This window comes from Haematobia irritans, chromosome 2 (genome assembly GCF_050003625.1).
Source record: "Haematobia irritans isolate KBUSLIRL chromosome 2, ASM5000362v1, whole genome shotgun sequence".
Classification (NCBI taxonomy): domain Eukaryota; kingdom Metazoa; phylum Arthropoda; class Insecta; order Diptera; family Muscidae; genus Haematobia; species Haematobia irritans.
The window spans coordinates 177,213,454-177,235,149 of record NC_134398.1 but is presented as its reverse complement, the minus strand read 5'-3'; the positions used below and the strand labels follow the sequence as shown (position 1 = coordinate 177,235,149).

At 28.5% G+C, this 21,696-nt stretch overlaps 1 protein-coding gene across 20 annotated transcripts in view; it reads left to right on the top strand.

The window, feature by feature from the left end:
• Positions 1 to 21,696, top strand: part of Nhe2 (Na[+]/H[+] hydrogen exchanger 2) — a 169,501-nt gene that overhangs the window by 34,266 nt on the left and 113,539 nt on the right. For all 20 annotated transcript variants that reach the window (XM_075296924.1, XM_075296913.1, XM_075296920.1 and 17 more), the window contains exons 2-3: positions 844 to 1,099; positions 16,982 to 17,245. In XM_075296924.1, coding sequence (XP_075153039.1) covers positions 844 to 1,099; positions 16,982 to 17,245 — 520 coding nt within the window. The remainder of the gene's footprint in view (positions 1 to 843; positions 1,100 to 16,981; positions 17,246 to 21,696) is intronic.

Below are 21,696 nucleotides of genomic sequence, written 5' to 3'. Positions count from 1 at the left end.
AACGTCAGACACAGACAGGTATAGAATATCATGCTCTGAGGAAAAACAATTTATGCAAATTTGGGGCAAACTTCTTATAAATACACCTTCACAAAATGTTAATTTTCCAAAGTGGTGACAACATTTATCTAGATTACCGGAAAGTTTATGTCAGTTTTGTAAACTTAGCTTTTTGTTATTGGATTTTTTTTCTTCCAACTGTAAAACAAAAAGTGAAAATCTTTGAGCATTTCCAGGTAATGGTATTAAATTTTTTAAGATGAAATATTTGCAGTTAATGTTAAAAGAAGAGAGGTGCTAGTGGACTAGAAATGCAGCAATCTGTATAAATGACATTTCTAAGTTGATGAGTTAAGAAATTAGGAATCTTGCTTTCAATTTAGTTATACTATTCGTCAGTCAAAAAATTTAATGTAAAGTTCAGAAATGTATATTATACTTCATTCCAAACTACCAAATTCAAACACTTCCAAAATCCACGTTAACTAGATTTCAATTGTAATTTTTCTTAAGCAAAATAGATTTCAAAACCACTTTTATTAGATTTCGACAAGCCTAAGAAGATTGTGGTATTAAATTCAGTATGAAGAATTCCATTCCATTCCATTTCTTTCTTATTTTTTCTTTGGCAAATCTTTTTTGTTTCGATAACTCAATACCATATATATTATCCTTTATAAACCTACTATAAACTTATTTATTTTTATAATCGAACTTGATAATTTATTACCTTTGGTGAAATCAAAAATTCTCTATGCGATAAAAATTCGTGTATATAACAAAAATTTCGATAATAATAATTAACTATGAGTTTCCTACCCTCTGTTTCTTATCTTCAAACAGTCACTACCAACGGATCACTCTATACCACCGGAAAACACTAATGCCATAAAACAACAAAAATACATTGGTAATGCAGAACCGCAGCCAGCCGAAAATGGAGGAGGTGGGCCCAAACCTTATGATGACGATCATGATGATGATGATGATGGTGGTCATGGTCACGATCGATATCCCTTGGCTCAAGTGGAATTTGATAGAGTAAAAACTCCATTCATTATTGGTGTATGGATATTATCGGCTAGTATAGCAAAAATTGGTAAGTACATATAAATGATATGGGAATTAAATGTAATAAACAAAAATATTTCATTGAGTGTGAGAGATAGCTAGGCGGAATTTGATTGGGACCATGAATTCCACTGATTAGCACGGGACTGCATTTTACTGGACAACAAAATGAATAGATTAAGTATTTTTTGATTATGGAAACATTATGTTAGCGTCCGGAATATGCAGCCTTCCTTGACCAATTCTCGTAGCCTTTCAGGAAACAGTTTTATTCAGATCGGTTCAGATTTAATTAATTCTACAACATGTATATGATATATGTAAAACTAAATAGCAAATTGTATTGTATTAAATCGCAATTCTTCTACTTTAAATTTTATTTCATGCGTGAATTTGAGATATCTGAAGGTTGTGAAAGATCGATTTTAATTTATTGTATAAAAGACGCACACATGAAAGCACTATCCATGTTTTTATAAAAGAACATTTTTACAAATTCGCCCTTGACGCGGTTTCCCTATATCAATTCGATTAGGGTCTTGGGTACACATGCGATTTTCATGTGCATCAGATTTCAGTTCTTTTAAAAGAGATCGACTGGAAAATTTCATATAGACTATGCACACATGAATAGGTTCATAATTATTGGACTATAAAAATATTAAGTAAGCGTCCGGCATACACTGGCTTCACAGATCAATTCTCATAGTTTTTCAGGAAACAGATTTAATCAGATCGGTTCATAAATATGTGATATATGTGAAACTAAATAGTTAATTGTATTATTAAGATGTATGTATTTTATTATACCTAGCAATACTTGGATTCAGTGCTGTCGGTTCCACTCTACTTTAGCTCTTTCGTAATTCTTCTAATTGAAAAAAAAATGCGCACATGAATGCACTATCCATGTTTTTATAAAAGAACATCTTTACTAACTCGCCCTTGACGCTACTTTCCTATATCAATTCGTTTAGGGTGTACCCAAACATACGATTTTCATGTGCATCAGATTTCAGTTCCTTTAAAAGAGATCCACTCGAAAATTTCGTATAGACTATGCACACATGAATAGGTTCAGAATTTTTGGACTATAAAAATATCAAGTAAGCGTCCATAATACACTGCTTTCACAGATCAATTCTCATAGTCTTTCAGGATACAGATTTAGTCAGATCGGTTCATCAATATATATGTGATATATGTGAAACTAAATAGTTAATTGTATTATTAAGATATATTTAATATGTTATACCTACGACGGCTTCAGTGCCGTCAGTTCCACTCTACTTTAGCTCTTTCATAATTCATCTAATTTAATTTTTTTCATGTGTAAATTGGGGATTTGTGCAGGTTTTTGAAAAAAAAAGATGCACACATAAATGCACTATCCATGTTTTTATAAAAGAGCATTTTTACAAACTCGTCCTTGACGCAGCTTCTCTATATCAATTCGTTTAGGGTCTTGGGTACACATACGATTTTCATATGCCTCAGATGTAAGTTTCTTTAAAAGAGATTCACTCGAAAATTTCATATAGGCTATGCACACATGAATAGGTTCAGTATTTTTCTACTATAGAAATATTAAGTTAACGTCCTGAATAAACTGTCTTCACAGATCAATTTTCATAGTCTTTCAGGAAACAATTTAAGTCAGATCGGCTCATATTTAATTAATTCTACAATATATACATTGTAAGTGAAACTAAATAGTAAATTGTATTATTAGGATATATTAGCAATATTTGGTTTAAGTAGTGTCGTTTCCACTCTACTTTATTTCTTTCATAATTCTTCTAATTTAAATTGCAATTAATGGCTGCATTTAAGATATCAAAATGAGAAATTATTGATGGTTCATTTTCTAAATATTTCGAATACTTTTCATGTTTGTCATTTGTTTACATTTCAATGAATTTGTTATTTGTTAACGAAGAAAATCTCAGGAGCTTAATTTTTAATATTCTTGCACTCATTTTTATACCTTCCACCATAGGATGGTGGTATATTAACTTTGTCATTCCGTTTGTAACACATCGAAATATTGCTCTAAAACCCCATAAAATATATATATATATATATATATATATATATATATATATATATATATATATATATATATATATATATATATATATATATATATATATATATATATATATATATATATATATATATATATATATATATATATATATATATATATATATATATATATATATATATATATATATATATATATATATATATATATATATATATATATATATATATATATATATATATATATATATATATATATATATATATATATATATATATTCTGGGTCGTGGTGAAATTTTGAGTCGATCTAAGCATGTCCGTCCGTCTGTGAAAATCACGCTAACTTCCCAACGAAACAAGCTATCGACTTCAAACTTGGCACAAGTAGTTGTTATTGATGTAGGTCGGATGTTATTGCAAATGGGCCATATCGGTCCACTTTTACGTATAGCCCCCATATAAACCGATCCCCAGATTTGACCTCCGGAGCCTCTTAGAGGAGCAAAATTCAACCGATCCGGTTGAAATTTGGTACGTGCTGTTAGTATATGGTCTTTAACAACCATGCAAACATTGGTCCATATCGGTCCATAATTATATATAGCCCCCATATAAACCGATCCCCAGATTTGACCTCCGGAGCCTCTTGCAGGAGCAAAATTCATCCGATCCGGTTGAAATTTGGTACGTGGTGTTAGTATATGGTCTCTAACAACCATGCCAAAATTGATCCATATCGCGGTATATATAGCCGATCCCCAATCACACAAAAATTGGTCCATATCGGTTCATAATCATTGTTGCCACTCGAGTCAAAAATAATCTACCAAAATGTTACTTCTATAGAAAATTTTGTCAAAATTTTATTCCTATAGAAAAATTTGTCAAAATTGTATTTCTATATAAATTTTTTGGCAAAATTTTATTTCTATAGAAAATGTAGTCAAAATTTTAATTCTATAGAGAATGTTGTCAAAATTTAATTCTATTGAAAATTTTGTCAAAATTTTATTTCTGTAGAAAATTTTGTCAAAATTTTATTTCTATAGAAAATTTGGTCAAAATTTTATTTCTATAGAGAATGTTGTCAAAATTTAATTTTATAGAAATAAAATTTTGTCAAAATTTTATTTCTATAGAAAATTTTATCAAAATTTTATTTCTATAGAAAATTTTTTCAAAATTTTATTTCTATAGAAAATTTTGTCAAAATTTTATTTCTATAGAATATTTTGTCAAAATTTTATTTCTATAGAAAATTTTGTCAAGATTTTATTTCTATAGAAAATTTTGTCAAAATTTTATTTCTATAGAAAATTTTGTCAAATTTTATTTCTTTAGAAAATTTTGTCAAAATTTTATTTCTATAGAAAATTTTATCAAATTTTATTTCTATATAAAATTTTTGGCAAAATTTTATTTCTATATAAAATTTTTGGCAAAATTTTATTTCTATAAAAAATGTTGTCAAAATTTTAATTCTATTGAAAATTTTGTCAAAATTTTATTTCTATTGAAAATTTTGTCAAAATTTTATTTCTATAGAAAATTTTGTCAAAATTTTATTTCTATAGAAATTTTGTCAAAATTTTATTCCTATAGAAAATTTTGTCAAAATTTTATTTCTATAGAAAATTTTTGGTAAAATATTATTTCTATAGAAAATTTTTGTCAAAATTTTAATTCTATAGAAAATTTTGTCAAAATTTTATTTCTATAGAAAATTTTGTCAAAATTTTATTCCTATAGAAAATTTTGTCAAATTTTATTTCTATAGAAAATTTTTGGCAAAATTTTATTCCTATAGAAAATTTTGTCAAATTTTATTTCTGTAGAAAATTTTTGTCAAAATTTTATTTCTATAGAAAATTTTGTCAACATTTTATTTCTATAGAAATTTTGTCAAAATTTTATTTCTATAGAAAATTTTGTCAAAATTTTATTTCTATAGAAAATTTTATCAAATTTTATTTCTATATAAAATTTTTGGCAAAATTTTATTTCTATATAAAATTTTTGGCAAAATTTTATTTCTATAAAAAATGTTGTCAAAATTTTAATTCTATTGAAAATTTTGTCAAAATTTTATTTCTATAGAAAATTTTGTCAAAATTTTATTTCTATAGAAATTTTGTCAAAATTTTATTCCTATAGAAAATTTTGTCAAAATTTTATTTCTATAGAAAATTTTTGGTAAAATTTTATTTCTATAGAAAATTTTTGTCAAAATTTTAATTCTATAGAAAATTTTGTCAAAATTTTATTTCTATAGAAAATTTTGTCAAAATTTTATTCCTATAGAAAATTTTGTCAAATTTTATTTCTATAGAAAATTTTTGGCAAAATTTTATTCCTATAGAAAATTTTGTCAAATTTTATTTCTGTAGAAAATTTTTGTCAAAATTTTATTTCTATAGAAAATTTTGTCAAAATTTTATTTCTATAGAAAATTTTGTCAAAATTTTAATTCTATAGAGAATGTTGTCAAATTTTATTTCTATAGAAAATATTTGGCAAAATGTTATTCCTATAGAAAATTTTGTCAAATTTTATTTCTTTTTTATTTCAGTTTCTACGCAATCCATGGTGGAGGGTACATAAGCTTCGGCCTGGCCGAACTTACGGCCCTATATACTTGTTTTTTGCTAGTTTTTCTCTGGAACATCAAAAAACAATTATTTGTTAACTAATGTAAAGTAAGGTAGCAATAGAGAGCAAGAGAGAGTACGAGTGGTATATTTAAAATTAAATACCCAATTAGGGGAAGAGGAAATCGGTTTGCCTAATGGCAAGAAGGTGAATGGTAATGCGGTTTTCATTTTCTGACTTTTGTTATCTTTTCGCTGAGGCGATATTTTCTTGTTGTTGTTGTTTCCATGTCTATGCTAATTAATTTTTTTTTTTTTGTTAATGAGGAATTTCTTTTTATTCTATGTTGATGTCATTCTTCGAATCCCATTGTCTTTTACTTTAATATATGCTATGCGACTGACTGCCATCGAGGAAAAACAAAGTTCTAAATATTTTGGAAATTTTTGCTAAAAGAAATAAAGAAAAAAACTTTCGATTAACATTGAAAGACCCTGAAAAACAATGAAATTCTCTCACCCTTTGCCAAGAATTTGTGGGAAGGCCAAAAGAAAACAAAGCAAATTTTTATAACACCAACACCAGACACCTACTCCAATTGCAAAATGGCCAAGGTTCACTTACAACTCAACACCATACTAAGCAACACATTTGTCTTTGCTCGTCCTTAAAATTCAAATGCTGACGATTGTGTCTACACTACCTCAGCTACTATAACCTCCTCCTCCTCCTCGTAGGCAACACCTACATCATTGATGTAACCATTTGCTTGCGTTTACTTCCAAGGATAACAAAAACGAACACTTCATTTTACATGTAAATGTGTGTGTTTCGTTTGTGTATGTGTTCAAGTCTGTTTTTGAGTGTGCTCAGGGTCATTACTAATGTTCGGACTCATTTTGATTATTGTGTCTTGGCTCCAGTGTTTGTGGCTCCATGGCAAAGAAGCTAGTTTTGTTCTTTTTTTTGTGAGGAGGTCAATAAATTTGGTTTATTTTTCCATTTATACTTGCCAGTGATAGCTTTATTTGTTTCAAACTTAAAAGAAGGTTCTAGGGTTGCAGACCAATTGGTCCTTGTCCTAAAGTAATTTATTCTCCTAGGACAATACACTGAAAAATTAACTCTAACTAAACCAAAGCAGGTTTACTGCATATCTTTATACAAGCAGATGGAAATGAAATAGACACGTGGTGTCTTTGGTAGTAATGCTACGGGTTTTAAAAGCCCAAGACCCCAAATCGGGTGGTCGGTCTATATCAAAACTTTGACCGATATAGCCCATCTTCGAAATTGACCTGCCTGCAAACAAAACACGAATCTGTGCCAAATTTCAGGACGATAGCGCAATTATTGAAGGCTGTAGCGTGATTACAACAGACAGACGGACATGCTTATATGGTCTTCAAATTTCTTCCTGATCAAGAATATATATACTTATTATACCCCCGTCACCATTCTATGGTGGTGGGTATAACAAAATAAAAGGGTTGGGTAGACAGCTGTTTCGGTTTTCAACATCCTTATCAGTTACCTTTATGGGACGATCTACTCCTTCCAATTATTAGACTATATTGCTAAAGCGTTCTTCTAATGCCAGGGAACTTAAGCAAAATTAGCCAATTGTATTGTATTAAATCGTAATTCTTCTAATTTAAATTTTATTTCATTTGTGAATTTGAGATATCTGAAGGTTGTGAAAGATCGATTTTTAAAATATTGTATAAATTAGAGCTCGGCCGAAGCGGGTTTTTTTTTGGCCGAAGCCGATGTTCGGCCAAAAAAGCAATAATCGGCCGAATCCGATTATTTTCCCCAATATAAGAATTTTTTTCAACAAATGCATAAATACAACAATGAAATGTAATTCAGTCCAGTATTTTGATATTATTATAACAAACAAGTAACATATATACGGCGATAAGTTCGGCCAGGCCGAAGCTTATGTACCCTCCACCATGGATTGCGTAGAAACTTCTTCTAAACACTGCCATCCACAATCGAGTTACTTGGGTTGCGGTAACGCTTGCCGATGGCAAGGTATCTTAAAACCTCCCAACACCGTCTTCTAAACTGTAAGTAAGTCCATACGTGGTATATATTAAATTAAAAAAGACCGATTAAATACGTATATAATTCAGTTTGACAAAATTTTCTATAGAAATAAAATTTTGACAAAATTTTCTATAGCAATAAAATTTTGACAAAATTTTCTATAGAAATAAAATTTTGGCAAAACTTTCTATAGAAATAAAATTTTGACAAAACTTTCTATAGAAATAAAATTTTGGTAGATTATTTTTGGCTCGAGTGGAAACCATGATTATGAACCGATATGGACCAATTTTTGTGTGATTGGGGATCGGCTAACATATAACTACAGACCGATATGGACCAATTTTTCTTATGGTTGTTAGCGGTCATATACTAACACCACGTTCCAAATTTGAACCGGATCGGATGTTAGAGACCATAAACTAACACCATGTTCTAAATTTCAACCGTATCGGATGAAATTTGCTTCTCTTAGAGGCTCCGCAAGCCAAATTTTTATATGGGGGCTATATATAATTATGAACCTAAAGGGTGATACGGTCAAAATTTGGTCAATATAAACTTGACGTATTTCTTTCAATTTTGCATTTAAAAAACCTGAACACCCCTCATTTTGAAGGTGTGTGTGTGTGTGTGTAGAATGTTGCTCCTATTTTGATTTTGGAATTCACTCTTCAGTTGTCAAAATGCCGTCCAAGCAAGAAGAGCAGCGTATCAAAATTTTGCTCGCGCATCGCGAAAATCCGAGCTACTCGCACGCAAAGCTGGCAAAATCGCTAAAAGTTGCCAAATCAACCGTTACAAATGTAATTAAAGAGTTTGGGGAACGTTTGTCGACAGCCAGGAAGTCTGAATCGGGGGGAAATCGAAAACCAGAAGCCGCTGAGACGACAAAGAGAGTTGCCGGTAGTTTCAAGCGAAACCCTAACCTCTCTCTCTCCGAGATGCCGCAAATAAGCTGGGTGTATCGTCTACAACCGTGCATCGAGCCAAAAAACGAGCCGGACTATCGACTTACAAGAAGGTAGTGACTCCAAATCGGGATGATAAACAAAATACGACGGCCAAAGCGCGATCCCGGAGGCTGTACACGACGATGCTGACGAAGTTTGACTGCGTGGTAATGGACGACGAAACCTACGTCAAAGCCGACTACAAGCAGATTCCGGGACAGGAGTTTCAGGAGTTTTATAAGGCAAAAGGAAGGGGAAAGGTAGCAGATATTTTCAAGCACATAAAACTGTCAAAGTTCGCAAAGAAATATCTGGTTTGGCAAGCCATCTGTACCTGTGGCTTGAAAAGCATCATTTTCATAGCTTCCGGGACTGTCAACCAAGAAATTTACGTGAAAGAGTGTTTGAATAAACGTCTGCTGCCTTTCCTGAAGAAACACGATTGTTCCGTACTGTTTTGGCCGGATTTGGCATCTTGCCATTACAGTAAAAAGGCCATGGAGTGGTACGCCGCCAACAATGTGCAGGTGATTCCCAAGGACAAGAACCCTCCCAACACGCCAGAGCTCCGCCCAATTGAGAAATACTGGGCTATTGTCAAGTGGAACCTAAAGAAGACCAAAAAACTGCTAAGGACGAGCAGCAGTTGAAGGCAAACTGGCTTTCTGCGGCGATGAAGGTGGACAAGGTGGCTGTACAAAATCTGATGGCAGGTGTCAAGCGTGAGGCCCGGCAATTCGGATTTGGAAAAGCGAAAGCCTAACTGAATATTTTTCCTGAATTTTATACTAATTGAACTTGAAAAAGAGATTTAATTTGATTTTTTAAATAAACGATTTCACCGATTTACACGCGTTTTCCCTTGACCAAATTTTGACCGTATCATCCTTTATAGGATCAAGAGGGTAAGTTCGTCAAAGCTCACAGTTTATTTTGCGCTTAGATCTAGCGGTTGCTTCTTTAATCTTGTCCAAGAATTTCTTCTCGGCAACAGGAAGGGGGACAGTAGCTCACTGAAGATGAGATCGGTGTAATCTCCAAAACCGTCGCATTTCGTTCCTCCTCACCGGACGTTGAGGATCGGACGTTGAAAGGTTATGAAATCGAAAGGTCGCTTGATATTGACAATTATGCCCGCCTTGCATACACAGGGCTGTGGGTTCAAACCCAGTTTCGACCAAACACCAAACAGTCTTTCAGCGGTAGATTATCCCACCTCAGTAATGCTGGTGACATTTTTGAGTGTTTCAAAACTTCTCTAAGTGGTTTCACTGCAATGTGGACCGCAGTTCGGACTCTGCTATAAAAAGGAGGTCCCTTGTCATTGAGCTTAACATAGAATCACCACTGTGGCTGCCACTATACCTAACCTAACCCAACCTAACCTACGGACAGATGGTCGGAAATTAGTGGAATTTCGGGTTGCCATATTACGTTGTTTATCAGACCAGGCGAACTACTGTATTCACTCTTAATCTTGGTAACGGGCCTCCTGTTTCTACATGCAAAATATGAAGTCATTAATTTATTCTATGAGGGCTATATATTTACCCAATGTTTGTGGAGGACATTAAAGTATCCCAGCATCAATTGGTCATATCAGCACAACATCTACTCTATGCGCTAATAATGCTTCCAGCCACGAAACAAAACCAATTGATGGCCTAAAATTAAATATTCTTCCTTTCTTCAAAAAAAAAAAAAAAACACCAAGGAACATTCATTGCCCATTTCAAATATACATGATTTATAACTCTCCCAGGGTTCATAGTCTCAGAACTTGTATTCCAAGTAAATATATTTTTTTCGCTCCTCGACAAATATAAAGTGGGGTGTCTATGATGTTTGAAGAAGTTTTTGGTATTTTCATGACTCAAGGTCGTTGGCAAATAATTCCAAATGGCACTTCGTGCTTGTAAGCTTTAATGTTTTGCCATACTCAGACTTCCAATGATGGTGATGATAACCCTATGCCATTTAGAAAATGCTAAGGCGACATGCGATAAAGGAGCTTCAGAAAATTGTCCCTTCCTCCCCCTACAACGGAGACATGCTGTTTAAATACTTTTATAACTTTTTTCTTTTATGAAATTCTAGTCCTTTGTTGTTATTTTTTTTTTTTTGTTCTATGTGAGTAATTTTGGTTTATGGATTTTTATTTGTTTTTTTTTTCTTGATTTAATATTCGTTATTATATAAGAGCTTTTGAAATTGTTTGCAGACTTTTGTATGTGTATGTGTCTTTTCCTCATTTTCAGGGGATTTTTTGTTTTGGTGTACAAACAATTTTTTATTTGTTTAATTTTTGCTGAGTTTTATCATTTTGCTTTTATTTTTATTTTTTTATTGCTAAGAAGCTCACCCCTTAATATTGACCCATTTTCCGGTATCTATGCATACAAATTGTTGTTCTACTTTTCCTTTTGTTATGACTTGTAATGTGCCAATTGTACTAAATTATTTATTCTCATATAGAATAATTGAATAATGAAACAAATATATAAAGCCTAAAGTTCGACTGGGCAGAATCTTAAGTACCCACCACATGAAAATATGCAGGAAACCCCTGCAAACCCTTTCATTACCAAATAATCATGGATGTAACCTAGAACAAGATTAGTAATTACTATTATATGGAAATTTTGATTATATTCGCAAGGACATGACCTTTAAAGAAAGTAGAGGTGTGCTCGTGACACGCATGATTCACACGGGAATCACGTGAGTCATGAACAAAATCCAAAGCAAGTCTCGTGAATGTGTGTGATTGGGACTAAAATAAATATGTCATGCGTGAGAAATAAAATCGGTTCGTGAATGTGCGTGAATAAAATTTCTGCCAAGTCACGCTCACGGAAAAAATCAAGATTTAATTCATACTCGTATGTTAACTGAAATTTAATTAGCTATCGAACTATATTCTATTTTTGAAGTTTGTTACCTTTGCTGATTTCCGTTTGGAAATTTTTTATAGAAATAAAATTTTGACAAATTTTTTTATAGAAATAAAATTTTGAGAACAAATTTCATAGCAATGAAATTTTGCGAAAAAATTTCATAGCAATGAAATTTTGAAAACAAATTTCTATAGAAATGAAATTTCGAGAAAATCTTCTATAGAAATAAAATTTTGAGAGTATTTTCTATGGAAATAAAATTTTGACAAAATTTTCTATAGAAATAAAAGTTGGCTAAATTTTCTATAGAAATAAAATTTTGAGAAAATTTTCATTAGAAATAAAATTTTGACAAACTCGTCTACAAAAATAAAATTTTGAGAAAATTTCCTACAAAAAAAAAAATATTTCTATAGAGATAAAATTTTTAAATCATTTTCTATTAAAATAAAAATTGGAGAAAATTTTCTATAGAAATAAAATTTTGATAAAATTTTCTATAGATATGAACATTTTCTATGGAAATAAAATTTTGACAAAAATTTCTATATAAATACAATTTTGACAAAATTTATCATAGAAAATAAAATTTTGACAAAATTGTCTATAAAAATAAAATTTTAACAAAATTTTCCATAGAAATAAAATTTTGAATAATTTTCCTATAGAAATAACATTTTGACAACATTCTCTACAGAAATCAAATTTTAACAAAATTTTTTATAGAAATAAAATTTTGACAAAATTTTCTATAGAAATAAAATTTTGATAAAATTTACTATAGAAATAAAATTTTGATAAAATTTTCTATAGAAATAAAATTCTGAAAAAAAATTCTATAGAAATAAAATTTTGATAAAATTTATTATAGAAATAAAATTTCCTATAGAAATAAAATTATGATAAAATTTCCTATAGAAATAACATTTTCTATAGTAATAAAATTTTGACAAAATCTGCTATAAAAATGAAATTGTGAGAACATTTTCTATAGAAATATAATTTTGACAAAATTTTCTATAGAAATAAAATTTCGTGAAAATATTTTATAGAAGCAAAATTTTGACAAAGTTTTCTATAGAAACAAAATTTTGACAAAATTTTCTATAGAAATAAAATTTTGACAAAATGATCTATATAAATAAAGTTTTGACAAAATTTTCTATAGAAATAAAATTTTGACAAAATTTTCTACACAAAAAAAATTGACAAAATTTTCTATAGATATAAAATTGTGACACCATTTTCTAAGAAATAAAATTTTGACGAAATTTTCGTGAAAATTTTCTATAGAAATAAAATTTTGACAAAATTGTCTATAAAAACAAAATTGTGACAAAATTTACTATAGAAATTAAATTTCGAGAAAATTTTCTATAGAAATAAAATGTTGAAAAAATTTTCTATAGAAATAAAATTTTGACAAAATTTTCTATAGAAATAAAATTTTGACAAAATTTTCTATAGAAATAAAATTTTGACAAAATTTTCTATAGAAATAAATTTTGACAACATTTTTTATTGAAATAAAATTTTGCAAAAAATTTCTATAATCTATATTTTGGCAAAATTTTCTACAGAAATAAAATTGTGACAAAATTTTCTATAGAAAAAAATATTTACAACATTTTCTATAGAAATAAACTGTTGACAAAATTTTCTATAGAAATTAAATTATACATATATACAACAATTAAATTTTGAAAAAAAAATCTATAGAAATAAAATGTTGACGAAATTTTCTATAGAAATAAAATTTTGACAAAATTTCCTATAGAAATGAAATTTTGACAAAATATCTCATAGAAATGAAATTTTGACAAAATTTCCTATAGAAATGAAATTTTGACAAAATTTCCTATAGAAATAAAATTTTGACAAAATTTTCTATAGAAATAAAATTTTGACAAAATTTTCTATAGAAAAAAAAAATTGACAAAATTTTCTAGGAAATAAAATTTTGACAAAATTTTCTATAGAATTAAATTTTTGACAAAATTTCCTGTAGAAATGAATTTTTGACAAAATTTCCTATAGAAATGAATTTTTGACAAAATTTCCTACAGAAAAGAAATTTTGACAAAATTTTCTAGGAAATAAAATTTTGACAAAATTTTCTAGGAAATAAAATTTTGACAAAATTTTCTATAGAAATAAAATTTTGACAAAATTTCTTATAGAAATGAATTTTTGACAAAATTTCCTATAGAAATGAATTTTTGACAAAATTTCCTACAGAACAGAAATTTTGACAAAATTTCCTATAGAAATGAAATTTTGACAAAATTTCCTATAGAAATGAAATTTGGACAAAATTTCCTATAGAAATGAAATTTTGACAAAATTTCCTATAGAAATGAAATTTTGACAAAATTTCCTATAGAAATGAAATTTTGACAAAATATCCTATAGAAATGAAATTTTGACAAAATTTCCTATAGAAATGAAATTTTGACAAAATTTCCTATAGAAATGAAATTTTGACAAAATTTCCTATAGAAATGAAATTTTGACAAAATTTCCTATAGAAATGAAATTTTGACAAAATTTGCAATAGAAAAGAAGTTTTGGCAAAAATTTCCTATAGAAATGAAATTTTGACAAAAATTTCCTATAGAAATGAAATTTTGCCAAAATTTCCTATAGAAATGAAATTTTGACAATTTCCTATAGAAATGAAATTTTGACAAAATTTTCTATAGAAATGAAATTTTACCAAAATTTCCTATAGAAATGAAATTTGGATAACATTTCCTATAGAAATGAAATTTCGTTTTGTTTGTTATTGTTGGCTTCTCTTCAATCGTTATTGTTGTTTTTGATCTCAGCTTAAAGCCATGCATTGACTAAACTACAAGTGTAGCTTAACCAACAGAGGAAAAGTATGCTTGTCAAATTTATTTGGGCAAAGCCCTATAGACTGCAAGATGGTTGGATGTACAGCTGTTTCGGAATTACCACATTCCTCATCAGCATCCTCTACTTGCCGCAAAACTATCAACCAATTATCAGAATAAATTCTGGTAATTCACTCAACCCAAAGTGAACTACACTTGAACCTCTCGAAAAAGGGTTTGATAGTCGGCTACTTCCTAAACAAATTTGCCAGCATATCTCTTTTCCTTTGCCAAACTCAAATCATCGATTTGAATGTATTTGGCTGGGTTTGTTTTTGAGCGTGCTTCCTCTATCTTCATTCGTTTTGTTTGTTATTGTTGGCTTCTCTTCAATCGTTATTGTTGTTTTTGATCTCAGCTTAAAGCCATGCATTGACTATCAAACCTTTTTCGGGAGGTTCAAGTGTAGTTCACTTTGCGTTGAGTGAATTATCCGAATTTATTCTGATAATTGGTTGATAGTTTTGCTGCAAGTAGAGGATGCTGATGAGGAATGTGGTAATTCCGAAACAGCTGTACATCCAACCATCTTGCAGTCTACAGGGCTTTGCCCAAATAAATTTGACAAACATACTTTTCCTCTGTTGGTTAAGCTACACTTGTAGTTTAGTCAATGAAGAGAAGCCAACAATAACAAACAAAACGAAAAAAGATAGAGGAAGCACGCACAAAAACAAACCCAGCCAAATACATTCAAATCGATGATTTGAGTTTGGCAAAGGAAAAGAGATATGCTGGCAAATTTGTTTAGGCAGTAGCCGACTATAAAACCCTTTTTCGGGAGGTTCAAGTGTAGTTCACTTTGGGTTGAGTGAATTACCCGAATTTATTCTGATAATTGGATGATAGTTTTGCTGCAAGTAGAGGATGCTGATGAGGAATGTGGTAATTCCGAAACAGCTGTACATCCAACCATCTTGCAGTCTACAGGGCTTTGCCCAAATAAATTTGACAAGCATACTTTTCCTCTGTTGGTTAAGCTACACTTGTAGTTTAGTCAATGCATGGCTTTAAGCTGAGATCAAAAACAACAATAACGAAATAAAATTTGGACAAAATTTCCTATAGAAATGAAATTTTGACAAAATTTCCTATAGAAATGAAATTTTGACAAAATTTCCTATAGAAATGAAATTTTGACAAAATTTCCTATAGAAATGAAATTTTGACAAAATTTCCCGTAGAAATGAAATTTTGACAAAATTTCCTATAAAATGAAATTTTGCCAAAATTTCCTATAGAAATGAAATTTTGACAAAATTTTCTATAGAAAAAAAAATTTGACAAAATTTTCTAGTAAATAAAATGTTGACAAAATTTTCTATAGAAATAAAATTTTGAAAAATTTTCCTATAGAAATGAATTTTTGACAAAATTTTTTATAGAAATGAAATTTTGACAAAATTTCCTATAGAAATGAAATTTTGACAAAATTTCCTATAGAAATGAAATTTTGACAAAATTTCCTATAGAAATGAAATTTTGACAAAATTTCCTATAGAAATGAAATTTTGACAAAATTTCCTATAGAAATGAAATTTTGACAAAATTTCCTATAGAAATGAAATTTTGACAAAATTTCCTATAGAAATGAAATTTTGACAAAATTTCCTATAGAAATGAAATTTTGACAAAATTTCCTATAGAAATGAAATTTTGACAAAATTTCCTATAGAAAGGAAAATTTGATAAAAATTTCCTATAGAAATGAAATTTTGACAATATTTCCTATAGAAATGAAATTTTGACAAAATTTCCTATATAAATGAAATTTGGACAAAATTTCCTATAGAAATGAAATTTGGACAAAATTTCCTATAGAAATGAAATTTTGACAACATTTCCTATAGAAATGAAATTTGGACAAAATTTCCTATAGAAATGAAATTTGGACAAATTTTCCTATAAAAATGAAATTTTGACAAAAATTTCCTATAGAAATGAAATTTTGGCAAAATTTCCTATAGAAATGAAATTTTGACAAAATTTCCTTTAGAAACAAAATTTTCTATAGAAATAAAAATTTAACAAAATTTTCTGTATAAATAAAATTTTCTATAGAAATAAAATTCTGAGAAAATTTTCTATAGAAATAACATTTTGACAAAATTTATTATTGAAATAAGTTATGATAAAATTTCCTATAGAAATAAAATTTTCTATAGAAATAAAATTTTGACAAAATTTTCTATAAAAATACAATTTTGACAAAAATTCTTATAGAATTTAATTTTTGATAAAAGGAATGGAAATTCCCCATTGTCCTTTATTTGAGGGAAAACAAAAATGATTACCTCGTTCTAAATTTATTGATAGTATGATAAGCTGCAACCAAAAGTCTATTGCGAAACCACTGTCCTTATCAATTAGAGCTGTTCGATTCTATGTTACTAATAAAAAAATCCTTTAAATGACTCACATATCAATGTTTTTTTATTGGAACTAAAATTCTATTTCTTTTTCCCATTGCAGGTTTTCATATGACACCTAAGCTTCATTTAATATTTCCCGAATCCTGCCTATTGATTGTTGTCGGAGTGGTCATTGGTGTTGTATTATTTTTTTGTACAGATGTCGCGGTGTCACCCCTTACACCAAATACCTTCTTCTTTTATATGTTGCCACCGATTATATTGGACGCTGGATATTTTATGCCCAATCGAATGTTCTTCGATAATTTGGGTACAATTCTATTGATGGCTGTTGTTGGTACAATATTTAATATTGCAACAATTGGTAAGTTTCAGAAAAAAAATAAAAAAATGCAGAAAAAAAATAATTTTTGTCATAATTAAATGAATTAAAAATATGAATAATGACCCAATTTTACATATCAAAGAACCTTAGATTTAAATTAAAATTAATTCATTGTAATTTAGTGAACTTTAATTTATTTTCATTTAAATTAAACTATACAAAAAATTCAATATTATTTATTTTAATTCAATTGAGTTGAATTTACTTCAAATCAACACAAGTAAACTTAAAAGCAATGAAATGTGAATTAAATCTAACAATGATGAATCGAGTTTGAATTGAAATTGAATTTAATCAGAAAATATATTGAATTCAAAGATTTCGCTATCATTTCATTTTAGATCAAATTAAACCTCAATTTAATTCACAAGTGACTTGAAATAGAAATATTGAATAAAAATATCTGAGTCTACATCATTGAAAATAGCAAAGAAATTATCAACTGTAATAAAACCTTTTGCTTGTATTTGACTTTTTGAAATTTTTTAAAATTGTATTGAATTCTAGATCCCAGACTACACTTATTACAGAAAAGGGAAAAAACGCCAATATGATGAAACTAAACAAACATTTCAATTAATTCGACATTTGATCTCAAATGAAATTGTTGTCATATATCTTAATGGGAATCATTTAAAAAAGAGGGAAGACAGCATCTCGATTACAAAGCTTTGTCATATACTGAGGGCATACCAAATCATTTATTATCATTGTCATGGAAAGTTTAAAATATTTTTAATTTTTTGTTGAATATAAACCTAATTCAGTGTCAATGTAAAAAAAATGCGTGTTACCACATAAAAGCAAAATTTTTGTGTTCCAAATGTTTTGCATGCATTCGATTTCCATTAAATGGACTAAAGGGGTTCAGTGATTTAAAAAATATTAATATTATAAAAAGTGTTTGTAACAGCTTGACATGAGTATATGGCGATATGTAATTTTATATATGAACTAACCGATTATCAGCTACTATTGACCTCTAAATGGCTACTAAATGAATGATATTCAATAGCTGAAAGTAAGCTTATAATATTTTATATTTTGCAAAATTTCATTTCTATAAGAAATTTTCTGAAAATTTCATTTCTTTAGGAAATTTTCTAAAAATTTCATTTCTATAGGAAATTTTTGCAAAATTTCCTTTCTATAGAAAATGTTCTGAAATTTTCATTTCTATAGCCAATTTTCTGAAAATTTAATTTCTATAGAAAATTTTTTGAAAATTTCATTTCTATAGGAAAATTTCTGAAAATTTCATTTCTATAGGAAATTTTCTAAAAATTTCATTTCTGTAGGAAATTTTTGCAAAATTTCATTTCTATATGAAATTTTAGCAAAAATTAATTTTTATAGGAAAATTTTGCAAAATTTCATTTCTGTAGGAAATTTTTGAAAATTTCATTTCTATAAGATATTTTTGCAAAATTTCATTTCTATAGCCAATTTTTTGAAAATTTCATTTCTATAGAAAATTTTTGCAAAATTTCATTTCTATAGGATATTTTCTGAAAATTTGATTTCAATAAGAAATTTTCTGAAAATTTCATTTCAATAGGAAATTTTCTGAAAATTTCATTTCTATAGGAAATTTTCTGAAAATTTAATTTCTATAGGAAATTTTTGCAAAATTTTCTGAAAATTTCATTTCTATAGAAAATTTTCTGAAAATTTCATTTCTATAGGAAATTTTCTTAAATTTTTTTCATTTCTGTCGGAAATTTTATCAAAATTTTATTTCTATAGGAAATTTTGTCAAAATTTTATTGCTATAAGAAATTTTGTCAAAATTTCATTTCTATAGGGAATTTTATCAAAATTTCATTTCTATAAAAAATTTTATCAAAATTTCATTTCTATAAAAAATTTTATCAAAATTTCATTTCTATAGGGAATTTTATTTGTATAGGAAATATTCTGAAAATTGTATTTCTATAGGAAACTAGCGTAACTCGGCCCGCTTCGCTAAGCCTCTCGAAGCATATTTTCGTTAACTTAGTCAACCATATCCTTCGATCTGAAAACAAATTCGAAAAGATTTGAACTCTTTTAAAGAGTATGGTCAGGGGAAGTCTGCCACAAAAACCTCTATGTTGCCTGTCAACTTCACGTAAATTTAAGTTTTTTTTTACATAAAAAAAGTCCGACAGAAGCCTGTGGAAAAGTCATAAAATTATGTACCGAGTTCCCATTTATCGACAATCCTCTACTTTCTATTTTCAAAAAATCAGGCAATAGCGAACCCCCCTTTTTCGCTCCTCCTCGACCAGATATCATAAATTCACGTACCCTATATTCACTTCACAAACTATCCAACTTCACTAATCCCCTTCCCAACCAGACATCGAAAATCATGTACCTGTATAAATTTAATCATCTTCTCCCAAGTTCAAGTAAATCGGAGAAGCTTAGATTTTGCTCTATTTTTTTCTAAACGGACGTCACTTTCCCTGCAAATTCAAAGAAAATCTATAAACTTTCCTTCAAATTTCATAGTGTGAGACAAGGAGAAGGTCCAAATATCCAAAAATCAAGAACACCATATTAATTATTTTTAGAGGAGGTCTCCCTCCCCGTTCCAATATCGAAAAATGATATAGCGTGTATTGTGTAGACGTTCCAGAAAATCTCAAGCAAATTATAAACCCAATTTTTACACAGCAGGGCAAGGGGAGACCCCTCTTCACTTCCGAATATCACAAAATCAGAAATATCGAAAAATAAAGTAGCTGTTCTTTGCCCAGGCGCTCCCTTCAACCTTCCCTGAAAATTTCAAGCAAATCGTATAATTTTGTTCCAATCTTCAAAAAGTCGGGCAAAGAGAAGGTCCCCCTTCCCATCCAAATATTAAAAAATCAGGTACCCCATAATAAATTCATAACCTCACGGCGTGTTCTCTGCAAATCTCAAGTAAATCAGAGAACTTTTGCTTTTTTACTGTATTTTAAACAAAAATCGTATAAAAGGGTGGTCCACCTCCGCGACCAAATATAAAAAAATCTAGACATAACCACTAACCTTCCTTGGAAATTTCACCCATATCGGAGAACTTTGTCCCAATTTTGAAAAAATCGGGCAAGGGGATGTCCCCCTCCCCCGCCAGATGTCTAAAAATTAGGTATCTTATTTTCATCACATGATTATCCTCTACGTTCTCCGAACATTTTTCATGTGAAAAAATAAAATTATTTTATAACAAAAGCAACTGCAATGAATTCAAATTATAAATTTTTGTAATGTGCGCTGTATGCAAAAAAAAAAAATATTTCCCCCCTTTTCCGGTGAAGTTTTTCTTGAATTTTGCATATCTATAAACCTCATAGAGCCCGAGACATTTTCAATGAATACAAAACCGTGGAAATCGGTTCGTGCGTTCTGAAGTTGCATCAGAAATGGCGCTGTATGTCAAATAAGATTTTCCCGCTTTTCCATTGAAACTTTTCTTGAATTTTATTTTCCATAAACCTCGCGGACTTATTTTTATATATTAGATTTTCTGAAAATTCCATTCATATATAAAATTTTCTGAATATTCCGTTTCTGTTGGAAATTTTCTGGAAATCTCATTTCTATAGGAAATTTTCTGAAAATTTCATTTCAATAGATTTTTTTTTTTTGAAAATTTCTTTGCTATATGAAATTTTCTGAAAATTTCATTTCAATAGAAAATTTTCTGAAAATTTCATTTCTATAAGAAATTTTCTCAACATATTATTTCTATGAAAATTGTTCTCAACATATTATTTCTATAGAAAATGTTGTCAAAATTTTATTTCTATAGAAAATTTTGTCAAAATTATATTTCTATAGAAAATTTTATCAAAATTTTATTTCTATAGTAAATTGTCTCAAAATTTTATTTCTATAGAAAATTTTCTCAAAATATTATTTCTATAGAACATTTTCCAAAATTTTATTTCTATAGAAAAATTTTCTCAAAATTTTATTTCTAAGAAAATTTTGTCAAAATATTATTTCTATAGAAAAATTTTCTCAAAATATTATTTCTATAGAAATTCTTCTCAAAATGTTATTTTTATAGAAAATTTTGTCAAAATTTTATTTCTATAGAAAATTTTGTCAAAATTTTATTTCTATAGAAAAGTTTTCTCAAAATATTATTTCTATAGAAATTTTTCTCAAAATTTTATTTTTATAGAAAATTTTGTCAAAATTTTATTTCTATAGAAAATTTTGTCAAAATTTTATTTCTATAGAAAATTTTCTCAAAAGTTTATTTCTATAGAAAATTTTCCCAACATTTTATTTCTATAGAAAATTTTCCAAAATTTTGTTTCTATAGAAAAATTTTCTCAAAATTTTATTTCTACAGAAGATTTTGTCAAAATTTTATTTCCATAGAAAATTTTGTCAAAATTTTATTTCTATAGAAAATTTTCCAAAATTATATTTCTATAGAAAATTTTCTT